Source organism: Capricornis sumatraensis, unplaced genomic scaffold (genome assembly GCF_032405125.1).
Source record: "Capricornis sumatraensis isolate serow.1 unplaced genomic scaffold, serow.2 scaffold1, whole genome shotgun sequence".
Classification (NCBI taxonomy): Eukaryota; Metazoa; Chordata; class Mammalia; order Artiodactyla; family Bovidae; genus Capricornis; species Capricornis sumatraensis.
In genome coordinates, this window is record NW_027184612.1 from 3,357,957 (window position 1) to 3,384,349 (window position 26,393).

The following is a 26,393-nucleotide window of genomic DNA, read 5'->3' on the forward strand; positions in this document are numbered from 1 at the left end:
TGATTAGAGGGCCCATTTGAGATTTGTGTTTATGAATTTCGTGTGCGGGACATTCCCTGGAGGTCCAGTGGTTAGGGCTCCAAGCTTTCACTGTGGAGGATGCAGGTTCAATCCCTGGTCAGAGCACTAAGATCCCACAAACCTAGTAGCACCGCTAAAAACATTTAAAAATAGAGATCTGTCAGCATGCTTATGTATTTTTCTTCAGCAATATTTACCTATTTTTGGATTTTGTAAGAACTTTCTTTTTAAGATGATATATACCCTATCTCTTTATGATTAAATCCATTGAGGAAAAAATGTTACTTAATGTCAATGTGCATTCTATGATTAAAGAGAATATACACACAGAAAAAAATCTAGCTGTTTCGGTACAGGTAAGGATGTAGGAAATACTAAGTGTCAGATAATCTTTTTCTCAAATATATATGTATGTATTTTTTCAGAGACGCTAAATGACTTAACAAAGAAAGACAAAGTATAAATTGCAAAGCTTTTACTGAAAATGTACTTTTTATAGCATTCATGATTTCACACCTGTGATTAACTAGCAATGATTTCAATACTTACAAACTCTTCTGCCTCTGAATTTGTGATAATGCATGAAACTAAGCTTATAACATTAAGAAAAAACAACAGCTCATCTAATCCATCTTTATATCCTTCATGACAGCAAGATGCACAATTGAGTTCTTTAAAAGGGCTAAAAGTGATTGACATAAATTCTGAGCTTATTTTTAAAGCTGTGTAAATGCAACATTTTTAAGACAACATTTAAAACAAAGGTCACACCTTATGAAAACAAAATTCTTAATTCAGGCTTTCTTCATTCTTAGTCATTTGGCATTCTGCTCCATTTAACATTTTATATTGCCCAACAAAGAGTGATTATCTTTCACTGTTTTTGGAGATGACTGAACAGATGACGGTGTTACGTGCCTACTACACAGGTGGGATCTTGCCTAAGATCAGTTTGCTTAAAGATATTATTTTGCTATATTTTTGTTGAATATTGGGGAGTACTTGTATGATTCAAGATTAAGTCTGTGCTGTTTCTTTAAGAACTGAATGCTCTGGATATATATTTGATAATTAAGATTTTAGACAAATATTCACCAGCATTAGGTCTATTAAACTGAAATACACTGTGGGCCTCATATCAAATAATAAATACATGAAGTAAACATTAAGTATCTTAAAAGAAAGACCACATGATCCTTCTTCTGTAAAAAAAACATTATTTGTTTGAAAGTATGACCCTTCCCTCAACTATTACTTCCTGAATATGAAAAAGAGACAAAATGGGTTGAAGTAAAAACTCCAGCGTTACACTCCACAACCCTGAATGTAACTGGTGAGATCTTGGTTTTGACAATGACTTCTCCATGCCACCCTGTAGAGAAAGATGAAACAAATGGTAATAAGGTTGAAACATAGCTTCACTGTATTACCTATATTTCAAGTCCTTTGGGAAAACAACATAGTTTATCAATACATGAAATAAAAGCTACAGACAGATCCAAGTATTGCTATTTATTACCTGGAGATATGTATACCAAGGACTTCACATCTCCCCCAAACCTTCGCTGGGGCACAGAACATCTGAGTACAAATGTTGAGTCCTGTGTAGTTCACAGCACAAATGCAAAGTGCATTCCATATTTACTTAATGACAAAAATAATGTCAAGATATGACAAGGAATTAGTATAAGGTGGAGAATCTTAAAACCTCTAGAAATTCCCAAAAATAAATTGAGGAGTAAAAGAATAAGATTTTGAATCCGTTAAAGTAGATTGTTTCTATGTTATACACCATTTAGCATGAATCCAAAGCTGCAATTTTCAGTTCTCAGTACCATACTTTGCTCTTTGGAAATATTCTCTCACCTCTTTCATAACAGTAGGATAAAACAGCTCTCTCCTTTAATACTTAACACATACCACACTCTGTAATGGGAACTAACATAGTGTTGTACATCCATTATATTTCAAACACAAACAAACAAAGCAATAAAGTCCTAGAAAAAGAGGTCAAATTTGTGGTTAGGTAGAGTGAGGGAAGGGGAATTGGATGAAGGCAGTCAAAGGTACTACAAACTTCCAGTTATAAGATAAATAAATACTAGGGATATAATGTGCAGCATGGGGCTTCCCTGGTGGCTCAGCAGTAAAGAATTTGCCTGCAATGCAGGAGATACAAATTCAGTCCCTGGGTTAGGAAGATCTCCTGGAGGAGGGAAGGGCAACCTGCCTCAGTATTCTTGCCTGGAATCATCCCATGGACAGAGGAACCTGGCAGGTAACAGTTTATTGATCACAAAAGTCAGACAGGACTTAGTGACTAAAGAGCAAAAACAAATATAAAGCATGATAAATATAATTAACACTGCTATATTTTATATATGAAAAGTGTTAAAAAGAGAGTAAATCCTAAGAATTTTCACCACACACAGAATTTTTTTTATTTCTTTAATGTTGTATCCATGTGAGATAATGGATGTTCACTAAATTTATTGTGATACTGTTTCCTGATGTAAGTCAAATCATTATGCTATACACCTTGAACTTACATAGTGCTTTATGTCAATTACATCTCAATAAACTGAAAGGGGAAAAAAACCCACATACCATGCTCTAATGCCTTGTGGATCACTGACAACCCTCTTGGCACATGCTACAGCTTGAGTGATGTCATCTTGCAGCAAAGCTGAAAAAGAGGTGGTGAGAAGTGAAAATAACATTCATAGAAATGTTAAGTTTAGGCTCAGTCAGCTTTATTCTGTTAGGCTGAGGAAAGAACAACTAAAATAATTTTTAAGGGTCTGTTTATCTGTTGATGTTGGGGGAAACTCTTCATTCCATCCCATTTGGCATCTGTTTCTCATTTACCAAAGTCATTGGAAGCTCTGGAATTATTAATTAGCATGATAGAAGGTTTTCTTTTTACTAGGAACTATTGGAAAAAAAAAAAAAAGACAAACAAGCAGAAACTGGTCTAGCAGGTTTTTGCTCAGCAATTCAACGCTGGAAATTGATTCTAAAGAAATAATAAGAGATGTGCTGAAAGACATGTATACAAACTGTTTCATAGCAATTAATAGAGGGCATAAATGGAACTAGCCTAAATGTTTAACAGTAAGAGTTAGGTTGATACATTATAGAGCATTTATATTGTGAAAATCTATTCATTTTTAAAAAACAATAAGGATTGGTATTTGTTGACAAAAATAATTTTGTGTAATAAAGACAAAATTGTAAAGCAGTGACTATAGTACAATTTCACTTTTGTTATGTGGGTACAAATGTGTATAATATAGCTTTACATTCATGTCCGGGATTGTTGTGTATTCCAAAAGAACATGTGGATACCAAAATTTCTCTATGGTCATACATGTCTGGGTAGTAAGAATTTTTATTCAATGACAACAGGTTATTCCATAATACAAAATTTTTTAAATAAATTAACTGGATACAAAAGTATATTCTTAGACTCATCTTCACTATTAGGATTTGTAATATTTAAAAATTTAGCAGTATCAATTTTGCTATATTTCTCCAATATTTCAGGCACTAAAGATTCTACATGCTTTGGGAGGTTCAAAAAAAATGTAGGGGATATATGTGTACCAATGGCTGATTCACACTGAGGTTTGACAAAAAAGAACAAAATTCTGTAAAGCAATTATCCTTCAATTAAAAAATAAATAAATTAAAAAAAAATTTTTTTAAAGATTCCACATGCTTTCTCTATTTTAAAAGGAAATCAATAGAATACTTGTTTCACCTCAATTAAGCAAATTTAGAAATTAACTTGTTAGAATGACAATTTTTATATAGGAGCTGTGTTTTTGGAGATTCGTTCTAAAGAATTTATAAATGAAATGTCATAATGTTTCTAATTCACCTTAAAATCACTCAGCAAAAAGAAGTTTATATACATATATATATATATATATATATACACATAAGTAAATATGCCAAAATGTTAACAACTGTTAAAGTACGTGATGAGCATATTGATGCTTATTATAGTAATGTTTCTAATTGTCCATATATTTAAAATATTTTATCGTAAAAAGTAAAAACAATTTTTTAAAAATACCACGTATATTCCTCCACTTTGATTAACTAGTAATTCTTTTGTTTTCCAATAAAGGAGGGTAGATTTTTAAAAACAGACCACCCAACAAAATTATCGCTAATCCTCCCCAAACAAGGAAAGTAGAAGGAATGGCATTGTTTTCCAAAGTATCAATATGTCCAGTTATGATAAAGTGATAGGTCATTCCAGCAACTCCTGTATGTTAGCAAACAGCAAACTTTTATGATTAGAAACTGAAGAAATTAGGAGGAGGAGAATAGAGTTTCTAGATATTAAAATGGAGTTTTTATAGGTCCCTGATGAACCCTTCAAGATTTTTTTATTTCTATTGAATCTTGACCTATAGGATTGTTCCAATTTCCCCATAAGATGTTTATGGAAAAACCTGAACGAACTTTTTGGATAACTCAATAGGCATAACCAGGTGAGTCCTGTGCCATCACTCCACATTATCTTGTCTTACCGCTGCAGGGTATATGACAGGCATTAACTGCTCCTGGGGTTTTGCCATCATTACACCACCACTGGCTATTGATTTGAAATATCCCATAATCAGTGCTTCTGTCTCCACTATTGTAGTTTGTAGCTTGTGTGTTATAACTGCTTTCCCATCTGGCCAAACACATCCCTGAAAAAAACATATTTTGAGTAATAAAGAGTGAATCATGTGACTTACAGTTCATAGCATAATCAGTTCTACTTAACTAGTTCTATTTTACTAACGACTTACTTTACAAGTATAAAGATGCATTTTACTTGTAAAGTGTTTTAACACTTTGGTGTTAAAGGTCCCTTCAGAAAATTCTTTTATTAGCAAATGATTTGGTAATACGAATGAAAAAGATAACATATTTTTAAAAATATCTTCCATTGCTATTACACTTTCCTTACTACTAACACCCAGGTAGGATTAAGCCTAGAACAGAAAAATCAACAGAGTTGTTGACTGGGTTTGGTCATTAGCAGCAGATGCATATGTTAATGGAAAAATGCTTTTTATCAGAAAAAAATAAGGATTTTCTGGGAGAAAGAAAATTTATGATACCGAAGGCGAATTTGGGTATCAAATTATAATGCAGGCAAGAATCATAGAATAGGAAAGGCTGGGTCATCCATCCATCCATCTAGCAATTGGCTAACTCATTCAAAAATATTTATGGAGGAGAAATGTCTGAATTCAGTACGAAAACTACAGTGATGACATTGACAAATATGGACTAAAATACAAAGGAAATTTTCCTTATGGCACATCTTAAATTCTGTGAAAGAAAATGAAAAATAATTAATGAGCTAGAGTCAGAATAATAAAATGTCATTTCATGCTGCATTTCAGGGATCCTTATATAGATATTGATTGAGGGGAGATAGTTCTACTGTCCCTGTTTTAAGAGTTCAATGGAATTTTTAAAAAACCTTGATGTTAAAAGTGCAACATCATGTTAGGGGGATTAAAAATGAGAAAAATACTGCCTTATTCAGAACCCAAGATCCAAATTAGAAATGGCTAGAGTCAAACAACAAGGGCTTGACAGACATGTTCCAGGTGCTAAAATGTATCTTATAGTCAGTCTACATGCACCAGTTGTCAAATTTAGTAGCACTAGAGGAGTACATGGGAACCTTGCATGCTTAGAATGATGTAGAATTTGACCCACCATGCCTCATTCCTTCACCTGGTACATCTGATTCTAAAAGAACAAGTGGATACTTTTAACCATTGTAAGTGTATAAGCTTTTGAACTGTGGTGTTGGAGAAGACTCTTGAGAGTCCCTTGGAGTGCAAGGAGATCCAACCAGTCCATCCTAAAGGAGATCAGTCCTGGGTGTTCTTTGGAAGGACTGATGCTGAAGCTGAAACTCCAATCTTTTGGCCACCTGATGTGAAGAGTTGGCTCATTGGAAAAGACCCTGATGCTGGGAAAGATTGAAGGCAGGAGGAGAAGGGGACGACAGAGGATGAGATGCTTGGATGGCATCACCAACTCAGTGGACATGGGTTTGGGTGGACTCCGGAAGTTGGTGATGGACAGGGAGGCCTGGTGTGCTGTGGTTCATGAGGTCGCAGAGTCGGACACGACTGAGCGACTGAACTGAACTGAACTGAAGTGTGTAAACCCTCCAAGAAAGAAAAAAACATTCACTCAAAGACCCTTTCTTTTGGTTCATCCTCTATTAGTATCTGTTCTACACCTAGCTAACTATTTGAAAGGATGAAAAAGAGTTAACTTACAGTTTGCCAGGCTGATTCCCCTAAAGCCATCCATTCCAAATCTTTTCAGAGTTCTGGCAAGCTCACATCTCTCAAAGACCTTGCCTTGGACAGCGACCGAAAGGAGGAGAAGCCCCAGAATAAGCAGAGCCTTCATGTTGACTGAGAAGCCAGACCTCCAGGCTGACCAGGGGAGCTGGCCCTGCTTTTTAACATCTTTTCACTTCCTTCTTATGCGACTGGTTTGGGAGCTCCACCCTCTGAGACGTGGAAAACAGGAAATGTTGATTGGTTCACTAACTTTAAATTTTTCTTTCTTATGTTTGAAGAGGGACATTCTGACGTCCTAAGAATTAATCTGCAAGAAAATAGTGAAATGACATTACTTAAAGACATTGCTCAGGACTAATTGGGATTAGCACTACTGCCAAAAGCGGAACTTTTTCCTATTTTATTATGAATTTGAGCAAGTATAAAAAAACCTGAATGAACATTTGACTCAACTGAAAATGAATTCCAATCTTTCATTACATTTTTCTTCATTAAGTTGCTTTATGTGCCTTCTGTATGTTGCCTTCATCTTTTTCCTTTAAGATTATTTTATATACACTTTCCACAAAAGAACATTGCCTGTTGTTCAGATAGGTATATAGTACAACACTATGTTGTTCGGCCAAATTCCATTCCTAACTTCTTGGTTACTCTTGTAAATTCTTAATTTATAAATCAATGTTTCGCTATTAGAAGTAAGCCTCGTGCAAATAACATTCTTAACTCCATGAACTGTGAACTTCCAGATGTTCAAGCTGGTTTTAGAAAAGGCAGAGGAACCAGAGATCAAATTGCCAACATCCACTGGATCATGGAAAAAGCAAGAGAGTTCCAGAAAAACATCTAGTTCTGCTTTATTGACTATGCCAAAGCCTTTGACTGTGTGGATCACAACAAACTGTGGAGAATTCTTCAAGAGATGGGCATACCAGACCACCTAACCTGCCTCTTGAGAAACCTGTGCGCAGGTCAGGAAGCAACAGTTAGAACTGGACAGGGAACAACAGACTGGCTCCAAATAGGAAAAGGAGTACGTCAAGGCTGTATATTGTCACCCTGCTTATTTAACTTATATGCAGAGCACATCATGAGAAACGCTGGGCTGGAGGAAGCACAAGCTGGAATCAAGATTGCCGGGAGAAATATCAATAACCTCAGATATGCAGATAACACCACCCTTATGGCAGAAAGTGAAGAGGAACGAAAAAGCCTCTTGATGTAAGTAAAAGAGGAGAGTGAAAAAGTTGGCTTAAAGTTCAACATTCAGAAAATGAAGATCATGGCATCCAGTCCCATCACTTCATGGCAAATGGATGGGGAAACAGTGGAAACAGTGTCAGAATTTATTTTTGGGGCTCCAAAATCACTGCAGATGGTGACTGCAGCCATGAAATTAAAAGACGCTTACTCCTTGGAAGAAAAGTTATGACCAACCAACATAGCATATTCAAAAGCAGAGACATTACTTTGCCAACAAAAGTCCAGCTAGTCAAGGCTATGGTTTTTCCTGTGGTCATGTATGGATGTGAGAGTTGGACTGTGAAGAAAGCTAGCACTGAAGAATTGATGCTTTTGAACTGTGGTGTTGGAGAAGACTTTTGAGAGTCCCTTGGACTGCAAGGAGATCCAACCAGTTCACTCTAAAGGAGATCAGCCCTGGGTGTTCTTTGGAAGGAATGATGCTAAAGCTGAAACTCCAGTACTTTGGCCACCTCATGAGAAGAGTTGACTCATTGGAAAAGACTCTGATGCTGGGAGGGATTGGGAGCAGGAGGAGAAGGGGACGACAGAGGATGAGATGGCTGGATGGCATCACTGACTCGATGGACATGAGTTTGAGTGAACTCTGGGAGTTGGTGATGGACAAGGAGCCCTGGAGTGCGATTCATGGTGTCGCGAAGAGTCGGACATGACTGAGCAACTGAATTGAACTGAACTGAATTCCTTTCTGACAAAGCCTTACTTCACGTTTTCATGTTAGAGCATAAAGAGTCATTGTAAAGCAAGGGAATTTTACAGCAAAAAAACCCCAAAAAAACAGAATATGCCACCCCAAGAATCTTCCCCTTTGACACAAGAAAAATTTTGAGCTGAAGGCAATGCAGAAGAAGAAGATCCAAGAAAAGTTCTCTGTTCTCCCCCTATTTTCCTGAAAGCAGCACATAAATGTGTGCAAGAATTAATCATCAACATCCCTAGACACATATTAGGCCCAAGTCAGGACTAGAGAACTCTGGAAAACAACCTATACTGACTAGCTATTATTTTCCATTAGTTTCTGATGTATTTATTGTACCACTATTTGCTGCCCTTGGAAGCCCAGTACTCTTTGCCTCTGTCTTGTAGTTCCCCTAAAAATATATTGTTCTTTGGTTAAGATGATCTGTAAGTCCAAGTCCTAGACACCTCTTTGAGTTACTCACCACTTTCATTTCTCATAAGTATATATGAGATGTACATGTTAATATACTCATTTCCTTTTCTCTTGTTAAGCTGTCTTTTTGTTACAGAGTCCCAGCCAAAAACCTAAAATAGTGAAAGGAAACAAACATTTCCCCCTGTACAGTTTCTGGTGAGGAGGATGGGACCGTGAAAGGCTAGAACACTCCATTCTCCCTGGCGACTGCAATTGAAATATGGGATAACAGACAGCAGACCAGCAGAAGGTACAGATTCTTACCATGTCAGTCTCCCAGCTCTTTCTCTGTAGTGCACAGACAAGAGAGGAGGATAAAACTTTCTCCTTTTCCCTTCCTTTCCAAATTCACAGTGGCAGAAGAAAAACATTTGTGAAAACAGACCTTGAATTGTGATTCTCGTGAATCTGTTTTTGTTAATCAGCCCCTATGGTTACTGACTCTTAGCCTCGCAGGAAGAGTTACGTTTTCCTTTGTCGTCTGTCATAAGGACGAAAAACCATAAGATGAGAATCTCCATTTGTTTTGTTTTCTCTTCTGAGAACTTGGCTTTGTCACCAGTGAGAATACTCCCTTTGTGGGGTTGGCGGGGTGCAGGTTGTCAGGCTTGCATCAGCAGTTAGCCAGCCAGCCAGCTAGCAGCCGAAGACATGAAGGGACAGGCAATATTCTCTTTGTCCAACCATGCTGGCTGTCAGGGAAATTTGTCTTAATGAAGTGTCTCAGGTCATAAGAGGCCTTTAGGGCCTCTACCTTTGCTGCCTGGTTTGTGAAGGAAAAATTCTCCTCTCAGTATCACCTTTCTGGTAGCATAGGTTAGGAGGTCAGTTATGTAAGGTGTCCCACTTTGCAGGACATAGAGCTTTCTTTGTCACCTGAGACAAGGAAGGTCTTTGTTTCTTAGGCTTTCTCTGGAGTGGCTCTGCATCTTGAGAGGCCTACGTTTCTTAAGGGACAGCTCTTGCGTCCTAATAGTATAAGCTCTAATATTGGTTTTAAGCTCTTGTAAGCCCTAATATTGGTTTTAAGCCATGAAAAAGGCTCACTGGCTCAGACTCACAGTTGGAATAGATCTATTGAAGACTTGAACTTTTACACCTAAAAGGACTTTTAAGATAGCTCTCATCTTAAACAAGTGTCCTACAGGTACCAATGGGAAGATCAAATTGAGAAAAAAAAAAAAAAAAGGAAAGAAAGAGAGAAAAGATAGAAATAGATACAGAAGGTACAGGGTTTTCCTGATGGCTCAATGGTAAAAAATCTGCCTGCCAATGAGGGGGACCCTGGGTCAGGAAGATCCCTTAGAGAAGGAAATGGCTACTCACTCCAGTATTTATGCCTGGAAAATCCCATGGACACAAGAGGAGCCTCGTGGGTTACAGTCCACAGGATTGCAAAGTCAGACATGACTGAGCGACTGTGTGAAAGAAAAACAAAACACTTCCTTAACTTTCTCAACAAGGTTAGGAGGGGAACATCAGAGGACTGTCAAGAGCTACAGCTGGCACTCAAGCAGGTATAAAACTTACAGAAATATTGATAGCCAGGAAATAGCTTTGACAAAGGTCCAGAAAAGGCACATGAAGGTTTGATTTATTGTCCTTTACTTTGTAAAGCCAACCCCACCAGGTCCAGACATCCCATATTTTGGGCCTGCACTACCAAAAAAATGTCAACATTGTTGAGTTATCCTATCCTACTGTTAAACAAAGGGAAAATGTAATAATGATGATCTTAGGTTTCTGATAAGGGCAAATATACCCTTGAGTTCCATCTCATATAAGACCTACAGTCCCTTCTCTGACCCTTGGAAATATTGATCTTACTGTATCTTTGAAATGTAAGCACCCAAAGAGATCCTTGTTGCTAAAGCAATTCAGTTCAATTCAGTCACTCAGTTGTGTCTGACTCTGCCGCACCATGAACCACAGCACTCCAGGCCTCCCTGTCCATCACCAACTCCCGGAGTCCACCCAAACCCATGTCCATTGAGTTGGTGATGCCATCCAACCATCTCATCCTCTGTCGTCCCCTTCTCCTCCTGCCCCCAATCCCTCCCAGCATCAGGGTCTTTTCAAATGAGTCAGCTCTTCGCATCAGGTGGCCAAAGTATTGGAGTTTCAGCCTCAACATCAGTCTTTCCAATGAACACTCAGGACTGACCTCCTTTAGGATGGACTGGTTGGATCTCCTTGCAGTCCAAGGGACTCTCAAGAGTCTTCTCCAGCACCACAGTTCAAAAGCATCAATTCTTCAGCACTCAGCCTTCTTCACAGTCCAACAATCACATCCATACATGACCACTGAAAAACCATAGCCTTGACTAGACAGATCTTTGTTGGCAAAGTAATGTCTCTGCTTTTGAATATGCTGTCTAGGTTGGTCATAACTTTCTTTCCAAGGAGTAAGCATCTTTTAATTTCATGGCTGCAGTCACCATCTGCAGTGATTTTGGAGCCCAGAAAAATAAAATCAGCCATGGTTTCCACTGTTTCCCTGTCTATTTGCCATGAAGCAATGGGACCAGATGCCATGATCTTCGTTTTCTGAATGTTGAGCTTTAAGAAAACTTTTTCACTCTCCTCTTTCACTTTCATCAAGAGACTCTTTAGTTCTTCACTTTCTGCCATAAGGGTGGTTTCTTCTGCATATCTGATGTTATTGATATTTCTCCCGGCAATCTTGATTCCAGCTTGTGCTTCCTCCAGCCCAGCGTTCTCATGATGTGCTCTGCATATAAGTTAAATAAGCAGGGTGACAATATACAGCCTTGATGTACTTCTTTTTCCTATTTAGAACCAGTCTGTTGTTCCCTGTCCAGTTCTAACTGTTGCTTCCTGACCTGCACACAGGTTTCTCAAGAGGCAGGTTAGGTGGTCTGGTATGCCCATCTCTTGAAGAATTCTCCACAGTTTATTGTGATCCACACAGTCAAAGGCTTTGGCATAGTCAATAAAGAACAAATAGATGTTTTTCTGGAACTCTCTTGCTTTTTCCATGATCCAGCAGATGTTGGCAATTTGATCTCTGGTTCCTCTGCCTTTTCTAAAACCAGCTTGAACATCTGGAAGTTCATGGTTCACATATTGCTGAAGCAATTACAGGACCGGAAACAAACAAATATGAGAGATAGTTTTTTAAGAAAACAAACCGTTTGATATTTTCATAAGCTCCCTTGCCCCAAATTTTGTCCATAGCCTCCACAAGATTATTCATTCAAGACAAGTAAAATTCTTAATAGTCTTTTCCACAAATATTGGCAAAAGGCTTTAGCCACCTGAGTGGGTAAATTTAACTTGTTCTATCTGCCAAAAATCCCATTTAGGTCTTCTATAAGCTAGAAAGTTTTTGTACTACTGTACTGGATATGTGGCTAAAATTTTTAAATGAAAGCTATGAGATCACAGTTTGCATCAGTCTCTATCTATATATCCATGTATATCTATGTATGTATGTTATGTATGTGTGATATTTTTATTCCTCTGGATAGTATTTGTAAAAACTTGTGAAAGACCTCTATTTAACTGGCTTAAAGACAATACAAGCACTTATTTAAACTAAGACTAGTCAAATAAGTTTATGTTGTCTCTACTTTATGCTTGAAATTATAAAATTATAAATTCTACTCAAGAACTAAATTTACAATAGAAATTATTTCCTTAATGTATGTCAATATGGTAGAGAAAAAAGTCATCTTTAAATTATTAGATTCTTTACTTCTGTAAGTTTTGCTACTTGCCTAGTTTGTCAACAAGAAAAATAACATAAAATGATGGTTAATTTTTAATATCATTAAATTTTCATGGCGACTCAAGCATAATTGTTAAGTACACATGAATTAAATAGATATAAGTGGTAGAAATGTTCGTAAATGAATTTTGCAGGTATCATTCATAAAATGTGTCTGCTTAAAAATAGTTTTCAAAATCTTTTTGTAACATTAACTTTAAATGATATTCATTGATATCTAGTTCATTTCCAAATAAAATAGTGAAATATTAATTGCCAAACACATGTTTAAGTTTATATGCTTTTCACCTCTTATTACAGACAAACTAAAGGTATTTGGGTTTGTTAATAACATGTTGTTTTTACCACTTAAAAAAAATTGTACTATGAAAAGGCATATGTCTTTAAAAATCACGAAGTGATATATTCCTGGAAATTCCCTGGTAGTCCTATGGATAGGACTTGGCGCTTTCACTGTTGTGGTCTGGGTTCAATTCCTGGTTGGAGAACTAAGATCCTGTGGCGTCCACACAGCACAGCCAATAAATAAAGATATAAAAATTTAAAAGAGCAAATAAGATAAAAGATAAGGGTTCTAGTAAACAGGATTTTAATACAGGAGAAAGGAGAAGGGAAATTATTGAGATGAAGGGAACAGTAACCCTAAGGACTCCCTGGGGGAAAGCCAAGTTAAAGAAGTCCTGGAAGGCTTCCCTAGGGGTGCAGGGGATAACAATCCTCCTGTCAACAGCGGGCATGCGGGTTCGATCTCCAACTGGGAAGATTCCACATGCCGGAGCAACTCAGCCCGGGCGCCACTACTCCTGAGCCTGCCAGCGGCAACTACCGAAGCCCAGGTACCTAGAGCCTGTACTCTGCAACAGAAGCCAGCACAGTGAGAAGCCCAGGCACCACAATAAAGAGTAGCTCCCCACCCACTGCAACTAGAGGAAGTCCACGTGCAGCAGCAAAGACCCAGCACAACAAAAAATAAACGTTGACTAATTTTTAAAAACCCTACTACAAATGTGTGTAATAGACAAGCTTAAAAAAAAAATGTCCTGGAATGTTTGAAACTATTGAAAGGAGTTTGACAACTCTGACTGAGATCTAGGGCGATGAATTAATACATGAATAAGTAAATGGAAGACTATGCAAACAAAAAGTAAGGCAATTGTCAATTCCAAGAAAACTAAAACACAAGAAAAGAAGATATACAACCAAATTATACGATCATAGTATACTCATCTGTGAGAGTTTGTACATGCTTGTAAAGGGGAACAAGACATGGGGAGTCCAGAGAGCTAAATCTTCATCTTCCTTGGCGGAAATCAGTAGAAAATACCCATGATTGAAAATAAAAAATGAATAGAATAATCATACTCTTGACATATATGGCCATAATAATAAAATAGAACTAAAGAAGCTAAAAATACCTAAGAAGTTGAAAGACATTGCCTCTAGTGTTGGGAATTGGATAAGAAAGTTTAGGGCTATCTTTCAGCATTTAACTTATAACACCTCATTTGACTTTAAAAAATGTGCGTATGTATTTTATGATTAAAAAAACTTTAAAACGTCTTATGTAAGAAAAAGGACTAAAAGATACACACCAGAATGTTTATACTGACACTCTTCAGAATTTTATTCAACTTGTATATTTTGGCATTTTCCAAGTTTTGTTCTTTCAGCATATATTACTTTTATAATTAGCAAAATAATAAATAATTACACATACAGAGAGGAGTGTGCAGAATCACTAAAAAAAGAATGATTTTTTTGAAGTCCTCAACATTCCTCTGTGTATATGAATTCACCCATATTGGTAGAAATAGTCTGCCAATTAACTTTAAATTTATCCTTCTTTCATGCAGCTCATCTGTACCCAGATCAGTGGTCTCTTAAGCTTCAATAGAAAGGAGTTAAATATTAATTTTCAATGAACTTCATGAGATGCATTAAAATGGCATATAAGCTATAGAAAAAGAAACATGAGAGAATATGTCAGAACAATCCTGTTTTGTTTAGGATCATTTTTATTGTATCATTAACTTCCTTAAAAGACTGAAAAATACTCTTATAAGAATAGAATTTATATTTCTTGGAATAAGAGATAAGTTGCCAAGCTCCTGGAACACTGTCCCATCCAGGCCTTCATTTGGGAGATTATATTATTGAAGGAGGATAAAGCAGGAAGAAACATTTCCTGAGGCCTGGGTACTTGAGGAGGCAAATTTGGCCAGATCTGAGATGATAGTGGTAACAGGCTTGAGAAGTGGAAGGGCCCTGCATCCCACTCCGTGGGGGTCCCAGAGCAGTGGTAAGAGGTCTCTTGGATGGCATGCAGCTGCTGGGAAAGTGAACATGAATTGCTCTCCCTTGGGAATCAATAAAGCTTTTTAAAAAAATATTTATTTATTTGGTTGTGCTGGGTCTCAGCTGCAGCAATGTGAACTCTTAGTTGCAGCATGTAGGATCTAGTTCATTGACCAGGGATTGAACCCAGGCCCCCTGCATTGGGAGCACAGAGTCTTAGCCACTGGACCACCAGACAAGTCCCTCAACGAAGCTTCGAGAAAGAGCTTCTGCCTTCGAGTGAACCATGTCAGCCTGGGTAATTACCATCATATGAACATCTCAGTGATGGACTGAAACTCTAAGGTCTTCCTCAAGTTTTCTGGGCTTTGTCCTTTCTTGAGATGCTTGTAAGCTCCTGGGCAGGGGATAAGCTAAAGAAGTTTTACAACACCATCTTTTGGGGAAACGGGGCTTAGAGACAAATTTTGTTAGATTTAGAAAAATAAAGCAAAGTGATGGTTCTTGCACCCATTTATAGTATAGCAAATTTAGACCCTCTGCACTATTTGACCTAGACTTACCTTCTCTGAATGTGACTGCAGAGTGGGAAGTGAGATGGTTCTTGAGAGCCCTAGAGATGAAACTACTTTCCTGAAAATGGCTCTTCGATTTAATGATTTTGGTCACCACTGACCCTGGAGGTAAGCCACGGTGTTTTTAATTTTCAGTGACTCAGACCTCTCTGTCTTGATAATCTTGTTTCACTATAATCTATCCCATCACTTTTTTGCTGTTGTTGTTCCTGCAATCTGGTTTTTATTTTCTTGTCATTCAGTCACTCAGTTGTGTCTGACTCTTTGCAACCCCATGGACTGCAGCATGCCAGGCTTCCCTGTCCTTCATTATCTCCTGGAGCTTGCTCAAACTCATGTCCATTGAGTTGATGATGCCATTCAACCATCTCATCCTCTATTGGCCCCTTCTCCTCCTACCCTCAATCTTTCCCAGCATCAGGGTCTTTTTCAATGAATCAGCTTTTCGCATCAGGTGGCCAAAGTATTGGAGCGTCAGCTTCAGCATCAGTCCTTCCAATGAATATTCAGCACTGATTTCCTTGAGGACTGACTGGTTTGATCTCCTTGCAGTCCAAGGGACTCTCAAGAGTCTTCTTCAATACCACTATTCGAAAGCATCAGTTCTTAGGCACTCAGCTTTCTTTATGGTCCAGCTCTCACATCCATACATAACTACTGGAAAAACCACAGCTTTGACTACATAAAACTTTGTTGGCAAAATGATGTCTCTCCCTTTTCTAAATTAAAATCTATTTGTGTCAATATATGAAGGACATGAAAAACTATATGAAAATAGCATAACCTCAGGAAGTATTAATAACTGACACTGGTAAAAAAAAAAAAAAAAAAGACCGTATTAATGAAAAGAGGCATTGGAATGAGTTTTGTCAAAGATTGTAAATAGTCACTTGCTATGAAGCAGTGCCATTCCGTGGTCAGGGCAGCTCCTCTCATTAGCCAGCTGACACTGTCCTTGTGTAGTTTGGCTCAGGGGTGCAGAGGACCTAGTCTCATCTCTGCTGTGGCAGCATGGCTGCTAGGAGAATTTGGAAGAGGCAGGGGAGATGGGAGGGCTGGCATGTGGGGTAAGGGACACAGCTGGACTCTCCCAGGGAGCCCAGATGCTGAAAGCTGAAGATGGAGTAATTTCTAATGGAGCTGTGTAATAGCCCTGTGAAACAGGACCAGCATCCAGCTGCTCCCAGCAAGTCCAGCATCCTAGCCACAGGTCAGAGTGGCTCTCTGTGGGGACATTCCCTGACTCAGGGCAGTGCTTCACCCTAATCCAAAGCTGGCATTTTGTTGGCCAGGTTCTTGGGTCATTGAAAAATGGTAAATGATTTGGGTTTGCCTAATCCAAACCAGTGTGTCTTTTTCGAGGATTAGTGATCACTTTCTGTTCTTTTAGCTCTCAATGTCTCTGTAATTTCAGTTCCCGCTCTTTGCAAAATAGATCGAACAAGCAAGATGCTTTCCTGCATCTCATAACACCACCCAAACTCCAGAAATCATCTAACTTTTGTACTTAATTTACTATGTAGTCTTGGTGTTTTTGTGTTTTGAGTCAGATACTCAGTTCATGGGCTTTCCAGGTGGCTCAGAGATAAAGAATCTGCCTGCCAAGCAGGAGACGTGAGTTTGATCCCTGGGTCAGGAAAATCTCCTGGAGAAGGAAATTGCAACCTACTCCAGTATTCTGGCTTGGGAAATCCCATGGACAGAGATGCCTTGCAGGCTACAGTCCTTAGGGTCGCAAAGGAATCAGACACAACATAGCGACTAAAAAACAACAATCTGTTCATACTGAGAAAAAATACTACTACTTAATATACACAAGAGAAATTATTTCTACTGTGGTGTCAATACTGTGCTATAAAAGTTATTGTGGTCTCGCACAGAGCCACAACTTACTGACCCATGAATTGATCTTTAAGCCTAAAACAGTACCAGCCTAGTCATCTGCCAGGTGCTTTACTGCTAATCACAGAGGAGACTCTACCATTCTTCACCCTTGCCATGCATCACTCTCTTTCATCTTTGTTCCTGCTGTCTCCTCAACGTGCTGTGCAGACAATGGAAGAAATAATAGGTGCTGGTGTCAAAGACAACGCTGGGGGGTGAGCAGAACCAGACCTAAAAGCTTAATCCCCGAAACAGTAAAGTTCAGCAATTAATCCCAAAGACAATGGAAAGTATTCATGAGTATTAAACTGGAAGGTAACTGGATCAAAATCTTAAAACAAAGTAAATTAACACTCTCGATTGCATTCAGGGACTGCTGCTAGAAAACTATACGAGTAATTCAGATGGCAGATGAAGTGGGAAGTGGATAATAGAACTAGGAGAATTCAAGAGATATTTAGGAGGTTTGAATAGTCAAGATTGGAGACTATTTTGAGACACAGGGATAAAAGGAAAGGTATATAATGCTAGCTTTTTTTTTTTACTCAAATGCTTGCAATGTGTTAGCCACTTAATAAACATTATTTATAATTCTTTCAGGGGTCTTAAAGATAGGTATTATGTCCATTTTACAAATGAAAAACTATGTCTCCCAGAGGAGAAAAGTCCTGCCCCAAGACATACAGATAGTGAGTGGGGGAGCTGGGAGTTAGATTCAGGTCAGGTCCATGGTCTTTTCAGTTTACCTCGTTACCTTGAAGTTCAAGTGAAAGGGAAGAAATTCTCTCACAACACACTATAACTTCTTTGTCTACCTCTTGCTGATTTTAGTTCCCAATATAATTATACAAATCCATTTTATGTGTTTTAAGTGTGATTTTCATCTAAGAGGTTAATCTAACTCCAGGCAATGCCGTTAAACAATCAGAGACTATTTCAAAATCAGTATTCTTTTTTTGTTAAACAGAGATGTTACTTATTTATTTTTGGCTGCATGGGTCTTAATTGCCACAGGTGGGCTTTCTCTAGCTGCGACGAGTGGGGGCTGCTCTCTAGTGCTTGGGCCTCTCATTCCCGTGGCTTCCCTTGTTGCACAGCACTGCTCTAGGCACTCTGGCTCCAACAGCTGCGGCTCCCAGGCTCTAGAACACGATCTCAGCGGTGTGGCACTGGGGTTATCTGCCTGGTGGCACATGGGATCTTCCTGGACCAGGGATCAAACCCATGTGCCCTGCATTGGCAGGTAGATTTTTAACCACTGGACCACCAGAGAAGCCCCTAAAAATCAATTTTCTTAATGTGAGTACAACTGATAATTGTGGAAAGTTTTTTATTTCTTTGTGCATACTTTCTTTGTACTATTTACAAAGTACATTTAAACTTTCAGATTCAATGAAATTATAACTTTAGAGTTCACTTCCCTTTTTCACATTATGAACAGATATTTCCCTTCCCACATGGGTCAGGTTACAAAAATCCTTCCTCAATTTACACAAAAATTGGGCGTTCATCATTGAGAAATTGTAATGAAATAAGTAACTGATTTTTCAAACATGTGATAAAACATAATCTTGTTGACAAAGAGATGGGAATGTTCCTATTTTCGTTTGCTCTTTCTAGAAGAGTATTCTGATTTCATTTCTCTGTTAAGTATGACTTTTGAGTTTAAGGTTTGATCTTTTTATTTGTGCCAAATCAACTGCATATCATTAAAGTTCTTTCACTGAACTAAAACGCAGTGATTTCAATCTGTAAATTAGCTCTGGTAACATTACAAAATGCTGAGAAGAGAAGAAATAGTTGGAAATATGGGAATAAGGTAATGTACCTGGATCGTATTTTTTTTCCCTTTCTTGACAAACAAATATTTTATTTCTCCTCTTAAGAAGCAAATAAGATAATATGCTCAACTTCATATTAACAACAATTTATCTGTACACACTGAATTGAAGATGCTTCTGTTCTCTCTTTGACATCACTCTAAATGAAGATGCAGCCACAGATTATTTCACCCCAACACCTCACCTCAAGTCAATATCATACCTCTGTAAGGTGGCTGGTTGCTGGCATGTGAGTGGTCTATTTCCAACTCTGTTAAATAGGAAGTGAACTCACAAACACAGCATCATTTTTCACACTGTCTCACATGAGCTGAACCAGAGATTATGAGGGCTAGTATCAGTGCTTTATACATTTATTTTGGAAAATAATTTCCTTGACTGCTGATTCAAAAGGATTTTCAATTAAAGAGTCACTTATTAATAGTAAATGAGAAATACTGTAAGAATATGGAATGATAAACTCTGCATACAGAATCTATGTGTTATCTTAGTAATTTTTATGTAAATCTCAAACTATTCTAAAATTAAAAGTTTCAGTTCAGTTCAGTTTAGTTCAGTCGCTCAGTCATGTCCGACTCTTTGCGACCCCATGAATTGCAGCACGCCAGGCCTCCCTGTCCATCACCAACTCCCGGAGTTCACTCAAACTCACATCCATCAAATCGGTGATGCCATCCAGCCATCTCATCCTCTGTCATCCCCTTCTCCTCCTGTCCCCAATCCCTCCCAGCATCAGAGTCTTTTACAATGAGTCAACTCTTCGCATGAGGTGGCTAAAGTACTGGCATTTCAGCTTCAGCATCATTCCTTCCAAAGAACACCCAGGACTGATCTCCTTTAGAATGGACTGGTTGGATCTCCTTGCAGTCCAAGGGACTCTCAAGAGTCTTCTCCAACACCACAGTTCAAAAGCATCAATTCTTCGGCGCTCAGCTTTCTTCACAGTCCAACTCTCACATCCATACATGACCACAGGAAAAACCATAGATTTTTTTTTAAAAAAAGTATAAGAGAGAACATAGTATGTTCTGGAAATCTCCTTTGAAGTGGGGAGTGGAAGTGAAGAATTTGGCTAGGTAGGCAAAAGACCTTTTATGCTATTCAAAGGAGATTCAATACATAAATTGTATAGGCTGGATGAGGATTCCTAGATCTGTGGATGGGCTTCAGGGGTGTTGCAAAACCTCCTGAGTTGTATAAGATTATATTGTCTGAATGTGTATAGTATGTTTTTCTCTGAAGAAAGTTAAAAACTTTAATTATTATTCAATTATTCTTAAAGGGAAAAGCACATAAAATTGTTAATAATCACTGCTGAAGGTAATGTTGAAATTGAAATATTTCGAGCAAGAGATATGAAACAATTCTATTTTTGTGTGCAAAAAAGATCCCTTCTTGGTAGTCCAGACTATAGTGATAATGTGTATGTATTTGGAGAAGGAAGGCAGGAGTTAAAGCCAAGATGGTGATAAAGACCATGATCTTCAGACTTTTTTGAATTGTGGTCTACTTTGCAGGGGAAAGGAATGACCCCATAAGATACCCTACCCTACTGTTGCCACTTTCCTGAGAAAAAAATTACTCAGTCTTTGGGATGAAATGTCATTTTTGTAAACCAAAGTTTGATGGGATTATATATACATCAACTTTATCATTGTAGATAAATGCACTGTACAAAAAAGGTCTCAATGACCCATATAACCACAATGGTGTGATCACTCACCCAGAGCCAGACATGCTGGAGTGTGAAGTCAAGTGGGTCTTAGGAAGCATTACTACAAATAAAGCTAGTGGCAGTGATGGAATTCCATCTGAGCTATCTAAAGTCCTAAAAGATGATGCTTTAAAGTTCTGCTCTCAATATGGCAGCAAATTTGGAAAACACAGCAGTGGCCACAGGACTGGAAAAGGTCAGTTTTCATCCCAATTTCAAAGAAGGGCAGTGCTAAAGAATGTTCAAACTACAGTACAACTGTACTCATTTCACATGCTGGCAAGGTAATGCTCAAAATCATTTAAGCTAGGCTTCGACAAGATGTGAGTCGAGCGATTTCAGATGTACAAACTAGATGTAGAAAAAGCAGAGGAACCAGAGATCAAGTTGGTAACATCCGTAGGATCATAGAAAAAGCAAGGAAATTCCAGAACATCTACTTCTGCTTCATTGAGCACGCTAAAGCCTTTGATTGTGTGGATCACAACAAACTGTGGAAAATTCTTAAAGAGATGGGTATACTAGACCACCTTACCTATCTCCTGAGAAACCCGTATACAGGTCGAGAAGCAACAGTCAGAACTGGACATGGAACAATGGACTGGTTCAAAAATGGGAAAGGAGTATGTCAAGGCTGTATATTGTCATCCTGCTTATTTAACTTATATGCGGAGTACATCATGCGAAATGCTGGGCTGGATGCAGCTCAAGCTGGAATCAAGATTGCCAGAAGAAATATTAATAACCTCAGATATGCAGATGACACCACCCTAATGCCAGAAAGCAAAGAGGAACTAAAGAGCCTCTTAATGAAGTTGAAAAAGGAGAGAGAAAAAGTTGCTTAAAAGTCAACATTCAAACAACTAAGATCATAGCATCCAGTCCCATCATTTCATGGCAAATAGATGGGGACGGGGGCGGGGGGGGGGCGGAGCATGGAAACACTGACAGATTTTATTTTCTTGGGCTCCAAAATCACTGCAGATGGTGACTGCAGCCATGAAATTAAAAGATGTTTGTTTCTTGGAAGAAAAGTTATGACAAACCTAGGCAGTGTTTTAAAAAGCAGAGACATCACTTTGCCAACAAAGGTCTGTCTAATCAAAGCTAAGGTTTTTCCAGCAGTCATGTATGGAAGTGAGAGTTGGACCATAAAGAAGGCTGAGCAATGAAGAATTGATGCATTTGAACTGTTATGCTGGAGAAGACTCTTCAGAGTCCTTTGGTCTGCAAGGAGATCAAATCAGTCCATCCTAAAGGAAATCAGTCCTGAATAGTCACTGGAAGGACTGATGCTGAAGCTGATGCTCCAATATTTTGGCCATGTAATGCAAAGAACTGACTTATTGGAAAAGACCCTGATGTTGGAAAACACTGAGGGCAGGCGGAGAAGGGAATGACAGAGGATGCGATGGTTGGATGACATGAGTTTGAACAAACTCCGGGCGATAGTGAAGGACAGAGAAGTCTGGCATGCTGCAGTCCAGGGGGTCACAAAGGGTCAGACATGACTGAGAGTCTGAACAACAACATGGGTCACTATGCACCAGCATCCTGGCAACAGAGAAGAAAAACTCTTCCCCCGGAACAGGGATTCCCACATGCTGCAGCAGCAACTATCTCCAGGCTGGTGAAAGGTAAAGCCCACTAACTTCTTCTGGAGAAGGACTGAGGCTTAGCAATAGTAACAGCAGCTTTACGATCAACAGGTCATTTTCTTGAGCTCTCTGGGATGTCCAGTTTCAGGATGAAGTTAGAGTAACTATAGATACCGTGGACTGAGTAAGTATCCTTGGATTCTTTGAACTTCAAAGGAAGAATTGTTTAATAAAGAAGATAGAACACAATTTCCTGTTAATGTGGCCAAGTGGGATCTTAATTAGGAAAACATCTCAGAATGGTGAAGCCCAACACTAAGGCAGGCCACCTTTCAGGATATAGAAGTAGCTATAATTCTATTGAGTTATCTACCTGTAACTCAGGTACTGGATAAATATCCTTTCTTTTCAACCTCACCTTACCATGAAGAGGTTATCTACGGTTGAATTAGCACTATCAGAGCCCACATTTCCTATAAGTGATATAAACTTGGCTCCAAGTGCTTTATACATATTTGCCCAAGTAACCTATCTTAAAAAAAAAAAAAAAAGGAGGAAAGATTACAAAGCTGCACTAATCTCTATGATCCTGCCAAGATCATTCTCATGAAGTTATACTTTATAAAGTATGTGCTTATGCTCATAATTTGTACTCTATGAAGCTCAATCTTTTCTTCTATAAAATGAGAGTACTAATATTCATCCTGTAGCTTTGTTGAAATCACACCATGAAGATTACAGCAAAATTTAAACAACCAAATGACAGCTCCTTTTCTACCCTATTAGTTCTTTCTCCTCTCTAAACAAGAAAAACAAATTATTATTTTAATATATCACATGCCATAGCATTTACATAGACCACTCTTGACGATCTCAACAAACCACAAACCCAGAGGTAAGAAGATTTTATCATAGTTGATGAATCTTATACTACAATAAGAGTGAGAGAAAACAGAAAATTTGTTACCTTCGTGGCATCTATTTATTAGTTGATTTTAGAAGTGTTTGAGGAAAAATAAATAATAAGAAATACCACCTGGAAAGACCGGTATTAAAAACTTAGCACAGTAATCAAGATAGCATAATACTGAAGGGAAAATAAGACACGTAGGTCAATGGAACAGAATAGAAAGCCCAGAAACAGACTCTTACAAATATGCCCAGTTAATTTTTGACTAAAGAGCAAAAGTGACTAAATGGAGGATGGGCAGCCTTTTCAATAAATGGAACTAGAGAAATTGAAATTCATCAGCAAAAAAAAAAAAAAAAAAACTTGACCTAAAAACTCACACTTTATGCAAAATTGTACTGAAAACAAAATTTTAATTTAAACTATAACACTTATAGAAAATAACATAGGAGAAAATCTTTCAGACCTAGAATTAGGTAAAGAATTCTTAGGCTTGACACCAAAAGCATAATTCATAAAAGGAAAAAACAGATAAATTGGCCCTCATCAAAATAAACTTTTGCTCTGCAAAAAGACCCTATACAAGGATAAAAAGACAAATTAGAGACCAGGGGAAGATTCTGAAAATCACTTATCAAAATTCTTTTGTCTAAAATACATAAAGATCCTTCAAATCTCAACATTTAAAAAATAATAATCTAATTAGAAAACTGGGCATGGACAAAAATTCACAGACATTCCTCCAAAAAGGACAGGTATACAGCTGGCAAATAAACAACTGAAAAGACTTTAACATTATCATCCATTAGACGGATGCTAATTAAAACTACAGTATCCTGTCAAAATTAACAATGGACTTATTATACAACCTAGCAATCTACTTTTGGGTATTTATCCTAGAGAAATGTCTTCTTTCCACATAAGAACTTGTATATGAATATTCATAGCAACTTTATTCTTAAATAGCCAATAACTGTAAACTATCCAAATTTCCTTGAGGTTCCTTAAGATGTTGTTTGTATCAATAGTTTGCATCTTTTTCTAAATCACTGAGTAGTATTCCATGGTGTGGACACACCAGTTTGTTTAATCATTCACCCACTCAATGAAATCTTACTAGTTTATGGTTTTTGGCTATTAAGAATAAAGTTGCTATGAATATTCATAGACTTCTAAATATCACTTGGGTCAAAGAAGAAATCTCAAGAGAAATGAAAGAATTGTTTAAACTAAATGAAAATAAAAATACAGCTTATGAAAATGTATGAAATACACTGAAAATAGTGCTTACAGAGAAATTTACAGCATTAAATACATATATTAGTAGAGAAGAAGACGTAAAATTAAAAAAAGAAAAACACTAAGAAAAAAACCCCTAATATTCTACCTTAGGAAATTAGAAAAAGAAGAACAATTCAAGCCAAACCAAATGCACAAGAAAAGAAATAATACAAATTAGAGCAGCAATGAAATTGAAAATAGGAAAACAATAGAGAAAATCAACAAAACCAAAATCTGGCTCTTTGAAAAGATCAATAAAATTGATAAACTTCTAGTAGGCTAAGAGTACAAGAGAAGACACAAATTACTAAATTCTGATACAGGTCCTGATCAGTCCAAGAAGAACTTTGAAAAATTATGCTAAGTGAAAGAAGCCAGTCACCAAGGACTACCTATGATTCCATGCACATAAAATGCTCATCCCAGGGAAGTACACAGAGACAGAAAGCAGATTGGTGACTGCCAAGTGCTGGGGTTAGGGGTCAGTAGGTGATAGCTGAAGGACACTTCCTTTCTTTTTGAGGTGATGAAAATGTTCTGAAATCAACTTTGGTGACAGGTATATGTATCTGTGAATACATTAAAAACCACTCAAGTGTACACTTTAAATGAGTGAATTGATGGTATGTGAACCATCTCAATAAAGGCATCTAAGAGAAACAACAGAGTGCAAAAAATTGTATACAACAGGCTAAATTTTCTAAGAAAAGAATGAGGGGGGGAGGTGACAAAATGTTTCAGAACAAAAAGCTTATCTATGCATAATATTTCAGGGAGGACCCAGGAAACAGAATATATCTATTGCCTCCAAGGAAGAGAACTGGTGACGGAAGGACATGCTTGGAGGAAACTTTACATTGTATTATCTTTTTGCATTTTCATGTGCCATATTATTAGGCAGATTTACCATGAAACTAATGAAGCTTAAACTTTGGGCCCCTCACTTGCACAGGCTCTTCATAAGGCCCCAAGAGGGCCCTAAAACATACTTACCTGTTTGTAAAATTGATGCTCATGTTTGTAAAATTTCCAAAAATGAGATGTGTTAACTTCCAACAACTCACCTTGCTATTTCTTTCCACTCCAAATTCCCCTTCTTTTACTTCTCCTTTTGTGATGTGTGAGGAAAGGAGAAGAAAGAATCTGGCTGCAAACATTTTTGGGAGCCCATGCTCTGCAACAAGAGAAGCCACCTTAGTGAGAAGCCTGAGCTCGGCAACTACGGAGTAGCCGGTGCTCGCTACAACCAGAGACAGCCCAAGCGTAGCAAGACCCGGTTCAGCCAATAAACAAATAAATGACATTTTTAAAAAAGAAATGTTTGACCAGTTTTATTGAGGTATAAATAACATACAAAAACCGCACTTTAAAGTATACAATTTGATATGTTTTTATATATGCATACACCCATGAGGCCATCACCACAGTCAAAAAAGATCATATTCTTCACCTTCAAAAGATGCCTCTCGTTCCTTCATCAGATATGTGCTTTGCAAAGATTTTATTCCAATATTTTCATTATCTTAGCAGCATCTTTTTAAAAGCAAAAGTTTTATAAATTACACTGAAGTTCAATTTATTTATTTGTCCTTTTCTTGAGTATGCTTTTGCTGTTGTATCTAACAAACAAGTCACAAGATTTTTGCTTATTTTTCTTGGAGGAGTTCTATTGTTTTAGGTTTTTCATTTAGGTCTACAATCCATCTTGAGTTATTTTCCGTATGTAGTGTGCAGTGTGGATTCAAGTTCATTTTTTTGCATACCGA

At 37.7% G+C, this 26,393-nt stretch overlaps 1 protein-coding gene across 3 annotated transcripts in view; it reads right to left on the reverse strand.

Moving 5' to 3' along the window:
- Positions 1-521: 521 nt before the first annotated feature.
- LOC138072306 (lysozyme C, kidney isozyme-like) overlaps positions 522-26,393 on the reverse strand; it is a 55,390-nt gene continuing 29,518 nt past the window's right edge. The window contains exons 2-6 of one of the 3 annotated variants that reach the window (XM_068963417.1): positions 25,692-25,801; positions 6,333-6,669; positions 4,566-4,730; positions 2,629-2,707; positions 522-1,393 (exon numbers count right to left, since the gene is read on the reverse strand). In XM_068963417.1, coding sequence (XP_068819518.1) covers positions 1,327-1,393; positions 2,629-2,707; positions 4,566-4,730; positions 6,333-6,468 — 447 coding nt within the window. In that variant the 5' untranslated portion in view covers positions 6,469-6,669; positions 25,692-25,801 and the 3' untranslated portion in view covers positions 522-1,326. Of the gene's footprint in view, positions 1,394-2,628; positions 2,708-4,565; positions 4,731-6,332; positions 6,670-14,325; positions 14,449-25,691; positions 25,802-26,393 lie in introns of those variants that run through there. The other 2 variants (XM_068963419.1, XM_068963418.1) reach the window with 2 other exon arrangements.